Here is a 10,587-nt window from a genome sequence, read left to right on the forward strand (position 1 = left end):
ATAACGCCGCCTGTCTCCAATGGACGTCTCCCTGGCGCATTAATGACATTCCCGGTGATAGTTCCAGCTTATCTTTCAATTAATCATATATACCTTTTGAGGCCAGCCCTACTGATTGCACGAAAGGGGGGCCGGCTCCGGCTGCGCCGATCGCTTTTCAATTAATAATAATTTATTCGCAGAGAATGCGCATGAACCACCCTGAAATTTGGATTACCTTAAAGCACTAGCTCTTTAAAAAGCAAAGAAATACACGGATAGATGTTCGATCGTTCCTCTCCGTCTCCTTTTGTCTCTCTCTCCCTTTCTCTAGGCTGAAAGCTGTTTGTTTGTCCTGCTGGTTTGGTCAAAGTGCGGCTTAGAGAGGCGGCCAGGTTGGATCAGCCGCCCTTGGGGAAAAAAAGATGTTTCCCTGTTGGGGGCCAGAGAATCAAGTTTCCTCCCACCCAACCCCCAACCATTGCAACTTCTATTTAGAGTTAAAAAAAAAAAAAAATGTTTAACTCAGTCGGAAACAGTGAGGACTGAAAAGTTGCAAATCACTCTTGCACTTTTCCCTACGGAGACCAGCACGGGTCGCCCCACTTTCTATCTTGCATGCATTTATCAGTTTTTGTCCCATCTCTTCTCTCTCAAAACACCAAGGCCTTTTTGGAAGTCAAGAGAAATCATTATCCGATTCACAATGGCCGTGGAGAGTGTAAAAGTCACTGATTTTGTTCAAATAAGGAGTATTTTATTTCCTTCCCTTTTGGTAACACCTGACCCACAGGACTGACAGTTCTAGAAAGCCCCTTTACCGGAAAATAGGAAATAAATCCCCACCGCCTTGATTTGCAAAGGCAATGCTAATTTTTTTCTTTCTCCAGAACTCTCCTCAAAAAAAAAAAAAAAAAAAACTAAGAACAGGGATCCCGGATGTAGCCTCGATGTCCCCCATTAAACGGTAATATTTCAGGCGTCGGCTCACACTAATCTTTCAAACTGTCATCGCGAGCCGCCCGACCAGCAGATTCACTTAACAGCGCTCCCAGGACCCTCATTCCGAGCTCTTTTCAGCAAGACATTTAATTGAATCGGATGTGGCTCGTTTGCCAGACGTCACCGCCTAAGCGATAGGCCTCCTCTCCAACCCCCACACCCCAAACAATCTTCAAAGGTGAGGCGATCCCCCAAACTAGGTTAACTTGGAGCAGTAACGGTAACGCGGCCCAAAGTCCAGGCGAGGAAGGGCCGCAGAGGCCGCTGACTTGCAAATCCGTCCAAGGAGAATTTGGGTTGGGAGGTGAAGAGGTCGGGGGACTAGGTTTCCTGGGCCTGGAGAGCCCACATTTAAGAAAAGGCATCCTCCACAGACTAGGCTAACAATTCCAGACCCCCGTAGTCCCTGGCTCAGAAACTCCAGGCAGGATTTCGGCGTGGCGGCCCGGGCCTGTTACTGACGGCTGGCGCCTAGAAGCCGGGGACAGGGCGTTGCGCGTCTCCAGGGCTGCCCCGCAGGGCTCACCTCTCCATCGCCCTAGCATGGAGGCCTCAGGCCCTGGGAGTGTAGCTTTGATGAGGGACAGGAGACTTCCCAACATTAGGCCAATGATTGACTTCACTTGCTTCGGCGTCTCAGACGGCCCGCTGTCGGGCGTCAGCACCCAAGATGCATGTTCTGGACAGACACCGTTACACTGTTTTGTCTCCATACATTGTGCGCTTCCTCCGCGCCTTGGGCGCGCGTGCCGGAGCTGTGTCTGTGGGTAGCTTTTGGCGCTGCGCCGCCTTTCTTCTACTCGAAGCGCTTGTCGCTAACCCGCCCTCCGCAAGGAGCCAAGCCCTCCATGTCTACATTCTCATTAAATCCACGTGTCCCGCCCACGCTTCCCGCCCGCAGTTCCCTACACGAGCTCGGCGGGTAAGAAACCAACGCTTTTCCACTGACAAGCCCCGTCATTCCCAGCTCTGAAAGGCCTCCTTAACCTGGGGCCGCTCTGCCTGCCCGAACTTCTGAATTGTTCACAAAGCAAAACTCCTCTGTGTAGTGTTCTGGGGAACGGGGGAGAAGACCCCAAGCTTTCATCAGACCTCTCAAGGAGTGTGGGGACCCAGAGAAATGAGGTCCACCCGGGCCGGATCTGGCCACGTAGCTGGCGCTCCTGAAACTGGTAGATTTGTCTGATTTCTGCACCCTACTCTACTGACTCTGGGCACAACTGATCGTGATCACCCCGCCTGCAATGCCCTTCCCTCATGCGCCTGACGGAGCCGCTGGGCTGCCCCACTCGGAGTCGGGCCCAGAGGCCTCAGAGAAATCCTGGCCTGTCTGGGTTCAGAGGAGCCCCACCTCCCTGAAAGCTAAACCTGGGCTAGCGCCCTGAAACCTCGGGGCTGGCAGAAGCCTGAGAGCCTTGCTGCTAGGCAGCGAGGGCACGGGGAAAAAAAAGGAGGCAGGATCGTGGCCTCCAAACAGGGGAAACAAGGCGGCTGGTAGCTAGGGCACCCCGCAAGACAGGTGTCTCCTGAGAAGCTGAGCTTATCCGCTGGGATTCCTGATTTATTTCATTATTAAGGGGAGAGGCATTTCCCTGAGAGGGTACTGGCAGTGACTGACGCCCCCTGGAGTTGTGCTGTGTGTAACACTACTGCAGGAGGCGGCCACTCCCACCCCTGGCTATCACTCACCTGGCCCTTTCTTGCTTTGACTCGCAAAGGAGCACCCAGAGCGTGGGGCAGGGCTATCCCTGTAGGCCAAGCCAAACAGAACCCCGGAATTGTCCAGAATCTCCTCCCCCTGCTATCCCCCTGCCAGCCCAGTCCTCCAGGCTTCTCTTCCTATTCAGACTCTTCCTCATCCCACCACCTTCAGTAATAAAGCCTTCCCCAAATCACTGCCCTCTCCCTGCCTCCCACCCCACCCTTCACACTCCCATTCTGGTTTGGGCGCTGAGGAATATTTCTTCAAATCCACACCCATCCGGCCCTGCACAGAGGCCTGAGTCTGCATGCGTCTACCAGGCTTTTCAGGCTCACATTAGGGAGCAAACGCAAGCTGCAGGAGCAAAAGGAGCCCCTTCCAAATGCGTCGTGGCCCCTTTAAAAAAGGCTGAGCAGGGCTTTTTTTTTTTTTTTTTTTTTTTTTTTTTTTTTTTTTTTTTTGCCGTATGACTATATTAGGTGACACGAAACTGCTCATTGCTCCTGTCATCGAGGCCCCTGGCCCAATGGCAGGCTGAGTCCCCCTCCTCTGGCCTCGTCCCGCCTCTCCTGCCCCTTGTGCTCGGCGCTACCTGCTACTCCGACACATCCAGAGCAGGCTGGCGGGTGCGCGGGCGGGCGGCGGCACCATGCAGGGAGGCTGCCAGGGGACGTGGGCAGCGCCGCTCTCTGACGCCCACCTGGCGCTGTGAGAGACTGGCGCTGCCACCATGTTCCCCAGCCCTACGCTCACGCCCACGCCCTTTTCAGTCAAAGACATCCTGAACCTGGAGCAGCAGCAGCGCAGCCTGGCCGCCGCCGGAGAGCTCTCTGCGCGCCTGGAGGCCACCCTGGCGCCCTCCTCCTGCATGCTGGCCGCCTTCAAGCCAGAGGCCTACGCCGGGCCCGAGGCGGCTGCGCCGGGCCTCCCAGAGCTGCGCGCAGAGTTGGGCCCTGTGCCTTCGCCTGCCAAGTGTGCGTCTGCCTTTCCCGCCGCCCCCGCTTTCTATCCGCGTGCCTACAGCGACCCCGACCCAGCCAAGGACCCTCGAGCCGAAAAGAAAGGTGAGGAGGAAACATAGGTCCCCTTCTTCCCTCCCGGGTTGCTTTCGTCCCCAAGAAACTCGGGGCCAGGAGGAGGAGACACGTGCCCCTGGGCTGAGGGCTGGGCTCCTGCCGGGTCGGTTGCGGGGCGGGGTGGGGGGGACTCCGAATATAAAATGTGTGGTTTGTCACAAGGGGTCCCGTGCCCCGCGTCCAATCGGAGGTTCAGAGGAAATGCTGGATTGAAAGGATCAGAAGCAAGAGGCCAAAAACCGTTCATCTCCCGGCCTAACAAAGCCCCTGGCGGCTTAGGCTCTGCTCCTAGGTCTGTTAGGAAATTGAGGAATCGGTTTATGGTAGACAGAACGGAGAGGAGTAGATAATCTTTGCTTTAAAATCCTTTGGATTTACGGATCTTTTTAAGGATCTGTTGAGAACCGCTGAACAGAAATAGATATGTTGCTTGGCAGACACGCTTTTGCGTACAATTGGAGGAGGGTCCTGGACCTTCTTTCTGCAGCCCACCCGCGACCAGGGTTTCTGGGACCTTTCCTTCTTTGCGCCAGGAAAGTGGAGTCTGGGATCGAGGGCCTTGATTTTAAAATGGGATCCTGCGGACCCTCAGGAATCTGACTTCGCTTTATTTTTTTCAACACAGCTTTCTGACGCGGTCAGGGCGGAGAGGTTCCCTCGCGGAAAAGTTAGGAAATCCTGCGCGACCGCGGGCACAGGGCAATGGACGAGATGAGTGCGGGATCGTCTGGCAGGCCATCCCAAGCCCAGGGAGGGAGGCCGGCCCCACCGCAGAAAGGGGCCAGCTGGGAGACTTCACCGCCCTAGGGAGGAGCCCGGGCAATCCCCGGGAGGCCGCAGGCGCTGGGCGAAGGGCTGCTGTGAGTCGGGAGAGAATTCGTAGCTTTGTTGAGCAGAGGCCTAGGAACAAATGCGGTGGGCACGGCGGCTGGCACTGGTCACTACCAATCTGAGGAAGCCAGCAGGGGAGGTTCCAAGACTGCCTGCCCACCCGCGGCTTCTTGAACACTGCGCAAACCCTGCGGCGGCCAGGCTGAAACCTCTGATCACCAAACCAACATTTCCTGGCTTTCTGTGTCTTGGATTCCTTAATTTTGAGTGAGGACTTGGCTTCTGTTCATTTAACTTCTCAAAGCAAACTAGCCCTAATTAAGTTCACCCCAGAGCGCCACCCGGTTTTATTTTCTTTGCAGCCTGAATTTTTCAGTCGCCCTCTGTCTCCCTCATCAGGGTGCGAACTGCCCCGAGGGCAGAGACCGCTCGTTCTGTTCCCCAGCGCCTTGAGCTGAGCCTGACTTTCGACAAATGCTGAGACGAGTCGGTGGCTCCCGGTGCACTTGGCAGAGTGAGCCGCGGTCAACTGGGCGCTCCAGGCAGGACAGAGTGGCATCCGCGAAGATCCCTTACCATTATTACGTGGCCCGCGTCGGCAGGTCGAGCCTCTCTGACCAAGCGTCTCTGCCTCTCTGTTCCTTCCCCTCAGAGCTGTGCGCGCTGCAGAAGGCGGTGGAGCTGGAGAAGCCGGAGGCGGACAGCGCGGAGCGGCCCCGGGCGCGACGGCGGAGGAAGCCGCGCGTGCTCTTCTCACAGGCGCAGGTCTATGAGCTCGAGCGGCGCTTCAAGCAGCAGCGGTACCTGTCGGCCCCCGAACGCGACCAGCTGGCCAGCGTGCTGAAGCTCACGTCCACGCAGGTGAAGATCTGGTTCCAGAACCGGCGCTACAAGTGCAAGCGGCAGCGGCAGGACCAGACTCTGGAGCTGGTGGGGCTGCCCCCGCCGCCTCCGCCACCGCCTGCCCGCAGGATCGCGGTGCCAGTGCTGGTGCGCGATGGCAAGCCTTGCCTAGGGGACTCAGCGCCCTACGCGCCTGCCTACGGCGTGGGCCTCAATGCCTACGGCTATAACGCCTACCCCGCCTATCCGGGTTACGGCGGCGCGGCCTGCAGCCCTGGCTACAGCTGCGCCGCGGCTTACCCCGCCGGGCCTTCCCCAGCGCAGCCGGCCCCTGCCGCCGCCAGCAACAACTTCGTGAACTTCGGCGTCGGGGACTTGAATGCTGTTCAGAGCCCCGGGATTCCGCAAAGCAACTCGGGAGTGTCCACGCTGCATGGTATCCGAGCCTGGTAGGGAAGGGACCCGCGTGGGGCGCCCCTGACCGATCCCACCTTAAGAGAGGGGCACTGACTCTCCGGGGGAAGAAAGGGCTCCCAACACGACTCTGAGTCCCCTGGATTTCGCATTCACTCCTGCGGAAACCTTGAAACTTCTTCTGTCCCATGCGCGTTTGTTCTTGCGCACGGGAAAGTTTGTGGTGGCAATTAGGCAGCCTGCAATGAGTGACCCTCCAGCCTGGTGTCTTAGCCCCCAGGAGTGCCCTCCGAGAGTCCATGGGCACCCCCGACGGAACTACCAGTGAATTGGGACTGAGAACCCGGACACGCGGGGCCTAAGATCCGGCCGCCTATTCCCCGAGCCTGGGCCGGGCGCCCGGGCCTTGGCTATCTCGCCGCCGCCTGCCCACGCACCCACCGACCCACCCGTATTTATGTTTTTACCTATTGCTGTAAGAAATGAGGATCCTCTTCCCATTAAAGAGAGTGCGTTGACCCCGCACGTGTGCTTCTTTCAGCTTGCGGCGCTTCAGAAAGAGGAGAGAGGTGGCCTCTCGGGATTGGTCTCGGATCTCAGGCACGGGCATTTGCTGGGCAAATTGATAACACTGATACCGATAAAAACAACCCATGCCGGAACCATTCTGGTTCCGTATCGGGCACTTTCTGAGACTGTGTCATATAATCTTCAGTAGTCCCAAAAAATATCCTATTTTAAAGTTAAGAAGCTGAAGGCTGGAGAGGTTTAATGACTTACCTGTGAGCAAATAGCCAGTACTAGCAGAAGTCAGGTTAAATTCGGGATGTCTCACTTCAGAGACCCAGGTCACCTTCCCTGTGCTCCCAGGCTCCCCTCCTTGAACCCTAATGTGTGCCAGACACCGTTCCGGGTACTGGACATTAAACGGAGAGCAAAAGAACCCGTGTCCTCTGCAGCTGGAGAGCACCATGATCATCCCACTTAAAAGAACGTCTTAGCCCGTTTACAGATGGTTAAGCCAAGAACCCAAGCCCTTGTCAAGTGTTCTCAGGCTCCTCAGCATGATGATACCCAAAATGGACGTGCAGCCCAGGAACCCATGCCCCAGATTCCACATCAGGCCCTCATGCAGAGGCTGGGCCCCAGAGAGATGTCTGCAGACAGTGCTCACCGCCAACTGTGGTGAGGCCCCATAAATTCGCGTGGTCAAGGGAACCCCTAAACCCCAACCTTACTGATGTCCTTTCCTTAGGGCATTTAATTTCACAATAGTTCTGACCAACAAATGTTAATATTTTATAGATGAGAAAACTGAGGCTCAATGAAATCAAGTTAAAACCCTGCTTGTTATGGGACTTGCCCACTGCATGCCTTCGTGTTTTTTTGGTGGTGGTGGTTGTTGTTGTTTGTAAAATGAGGTTAACAAACACACTTTGCTCTGAGCCCTGATTGCCCACCAGTCAGCAGGTGCCGGAACCTGACCTCTAGATCCTCTATCGCCAGCCCCAGGGCCAGAGGAACTAACCCAGGATCTTTTTAAGATGTTCTTTCTAAAAGGGACCAAAGCCAGAGGGAGTTGAGGATTTGTTTTCTCACTGGATATGGGTTTTTCTGATATTTTGCCCAGGAAGCACTGAGTTGGAGACCTGGGGCATTGGTGCATGCAGCTGAGAGCTCCCTGATGCAGCCGAAGCATTGCTTGTGGCAGCCAGGGACTGAGTGCTTCTGAACATCCCCCTGACTCCCAGTAAGAGTCACCAGGCTGGCCTGGCACAACCAGGAGCTGTTCTACTGCCTCACCAGGAACCATGCAGCCCTGCCAGTGCCTGTATTGTCTCTCCGGGTAAGTGCCACCCACCCGTGGAAGAGGGGAGGATGCCAGGAGGTTCTAAGTGCTACCACTTGTCCATACCCAGTGTTGCCACTGTATGCAATAGGATACCAGGGAACTGGAGTGCGCGAGCAGTCTACCATTGCAGGGGTCTGGACTGTGCTGTGGGAAGGAAGACGAAAGGGCTGTGCTCAAGGCTTGGCTGAGTGGAAGAAGGGACCTGGAGGTTCCGGCTAGCTGGCAGCTGGAGAAGGCCATCAGGAGTGAGAGGGGGATAATCAGCTCAGCCCTGGCATTCTGCCTCCTGGGCCATCAACCCTGCTGTGAGCCTTTAACATGTTCCTCTCTCAGTCTAATGGAGGGACACACTGAGGCTCCTCCAGGTTGCCAGACCAGCTCCTAAGCAGGACGGTGCTCTCCTGCTAGGCAGCCCCAGCCCCAGCCCCAGCCCACAGCCCCAGCAGGCAGCCTAACTCACACAACCTGGAAATCCTTCTACCTGAAATGACCCACATTTGTTCTTAACCATATCAGTGTGGACTTGGTCCTGCTCTCGTGTCGGCCGTTTTCATCTTACAGGTGTCTGCAGTGACATTAGAAATAATATTTCTTTCACTTAAAGTTATACCATGAGGATATCTCCATGATACCTCCCTCTTTATGCGTCATACTCTCCCTTCGGGGACCAACTGAGTGACCCAGGGTCTCCCGAAGCTTTCCCAAGGCACTCACAAAGGCTAACAGTGACTGGCTGGCATCTGCCAGAGCTCACCAAATGCCAGCACCCCTGGCTACGTGTATACAGGAGTTATCTCACCTAATCCATCTTCATCTGTAAAGCAGGAAACTGAGGAGGTTACGTGGATGGTCAAGGTTATCCAGTCCCTACGTGGGAGTGGAGCAGGAGCTGAGAAACAGACAGGGCACATACTGGGGAGCGTGTTCCTGTAGCCAGAGCCCGCCACATTTCGGATGTCTCTCCAGTAAAGATGACGCAGCCACACTGGCTCCCGGCCATGCTGAGCGACTCCAGACTCTCCAGAGGGGTGAGGATCTCAGGCTTCACATCCAGGCTTACGACGGGACAAGCTGTAGGTGGCAGAACTCAAGGAGGGGGCAGGGACTGCCCTTGCCTGGCTGGGGCAAGGCTTTGCCATCTGGGTGCTGAGTCAGGGAGCGAGGACTCAGGCCCGCACAGGGTCAAAAGTATCCTAAACTAACAAAGCCCGGTGTTTACATAGTGATCCCACCCCAATGATATCGGTGATATTTGCTTCGTTTTCAGTTTCTCATTGTATAAACGAGGCATTCAGGGTAAGAAAACTCAACCAGCACAGAGGAAATCAAAACAAGGGAGAAGCGTGGGGTGCCTGCGAGGTGGCAAAGCCACCTAGATGAGGGTGGCACAGTCATGAGCTGTGCATGCCCAGGGCGCCAGGGAAGCACCTAGGAGACTCATTTTATTTTTAATATATTTTAAAAATTGAATAAGCACACTCCGCAGTTACAGAAATAACTGGAGATAAACAGCGATGTTAAAAAGAAAAAAATCGGGGAGGGGAGGTAGGTTTATTTCTTAAAGAGAGGAGAAAAAAAAAATCAGCTCTGTGGTGCCTGGCAAAGGAGGGCCGGGCCTGGGCGTCCCCAGCACAAGAACCCAAGCCACCGACGACTCCCTCCCGGCCCCAGCCGCACGGGCCCCGCCGTCCCTTCGTTTCGTCGGATCATTCCCAGCCCGCAGGCACAGGCCGAGCTAAGTCAGACTAGCTCCCGTCCTTTTATTTTGTTTAGATTTAAGTCGACGCCACGTTGTGTATCTAAATACCTGTATGTGAAAAGGACGCGCAGAAGCCACAGAGTTCCCCGCAGAGGTCACCACCGACTCGGAAACTTCAAGCGGTCCCGCAGCGCCGGCCCCTCACGTCCTCCCGAGGCGTCCAGGGCTCAGGCCTTGCGCTTCTCTGCCGCAGGCGACAGCCTCACGGCCCCTAAGGCTTGCCGACTCCCCTACCAGGCTGAGCTCCCGGAGAAAGGCGCCTGTGGCCTGCATTTAATTTATCCCTCACAGTTTACCGCGTGCCAGGCACTGTCCTGAGATCTTTACAAGTGAACCCATTTAATCCCCTTTTATACCTCTGGGTTCTCGTAAGGAAATGGTCGAAGAATTCATTTTAACCCCAGAAAGGAGGAGTATGTGTCCCAGGTCACACAGCTGGTCAGTGTCAGACCTTGGTTTCAAGCCCAGGCAGCCTGGTTCTCAGTCCCAGGACTTAATGTGGTGCAATTCCCAGTTCAGGGCCGGCAAAGAGTAGGCGCCAAGGAATGTTTGTCCGTTAAAGAGTACCATCGTGATACTAGCTAACAATTCCTGACGATTTCTATGTGCCGGGCACAACCAATTACAAGAGAAGCACACTTACTCCCTTTGAGTCCGAGAGGAATCTCAGATGGGATGGTGGCAGCTGGGACTCTGGGGGTGCGGCCTGACCCTCTTGCTGCGTCTCAGAGGTGAGCTCAGCCCAGTGGTGAACAGTGAAGAAACCGGGGGCGGCACCCTCAGAGCACCACGGGCTCCCCACCCTGCTGCAGCCACAGCTGCATGGAATAACAGAACGGATTATTGCCTAACATCTGTTGGTGCTTACTTCGTGCCAGGCCCAGGGCTAAATGCTTATCCTGCAAATCTCATTCTGTCATTTTCCAAGGAGGAAATTGAAACCCCAAGAAGTTAAAAACATCACCTACCTGAGGCCACTCCAGTAGTGTGGAGTGGGGAGGCCGGTGCTGGAATCCAGATGGTTCCAAAGAGCCCTGACTCTTCAACCCACTCTCAGCGGCTCCCAAACTTGCCCGAAAACACAAACTGCCTGGAGGTCGGGACCAACCCAAACCCCTGCCTGCCCCAG

The 10,587-nt window shown here is 55.6% G+C and overlaps 1 protein-coding gene across 2 annotated transcripts; it reads left to right on the forward strand.

The window, feature by feature from the left end:
* Positions 1-3,198: 3,198 nt before the first annotated feature.
* NKX2-5 (NK2 homeobox 5) lies at positions 3,199-6,365 on the forward strand. Of its 2 annotated transcripts, XR_012515271.1 has the most exons (3): positions 3,199-3,747; positions 4,385-4,857; positions 5,243-5,321. XR_012515271.1 is itself a non-coding variant. In XM_003936139.4 (2 exons), exons 1-2 carry the CDS (start codon positions 3,414-3,416, stop codon positions 5,884-5,886), a joined length of 978 nt encoding a protein of 325 aa, XP_003936188.2. In that variant the 5' UTR covers positions 3,199-3,413; the 3' UTR covers positions 5,887-6,365. The 2 variants fall into 2 exon arrangements, 1 of the variants encoding a protein (XP_003936188.2); XM_003936139.4 differs by lacking the exon at positions 4,385-4,857 and having other exon boundaries at positions 5,243-6,365.
* Positions 6,366-10,587: the final 4,222 nt, after the last annotated feature.

This window comes from Saimiri boliviensis, chromosome 20 (genome assembly GCF_048565385.1).
Source record: "Saimiri boliviensis isolate mSaiBol1 chromosome 20, mSaiBol1.pri, whole genome shotgun sequence".
NCBI lineage: Eukaryota > Metazoa > Chordata > Mammalia > Primates > Cebidae > Saimiri > Saimiri boliviensis.

Bases quoted from the DNA above. Each gene is read 5' to 3' on its own strand.
- NKX2-5 (XM_003936139.4), top strand. From the start codon at position 3,414: ATGTTCCCCAGCCCTACGCTCACGCCCACGCCCTTTTCAGTCAAAGAC. The intron at 3,748-5,242 runs GTGAGGAGGAAA...CCTTCCCCTCAG, and splicing joins CCCTCGAGCCGAAAAGAAAG to AGCTGTGCGCGCTGCAGAAG.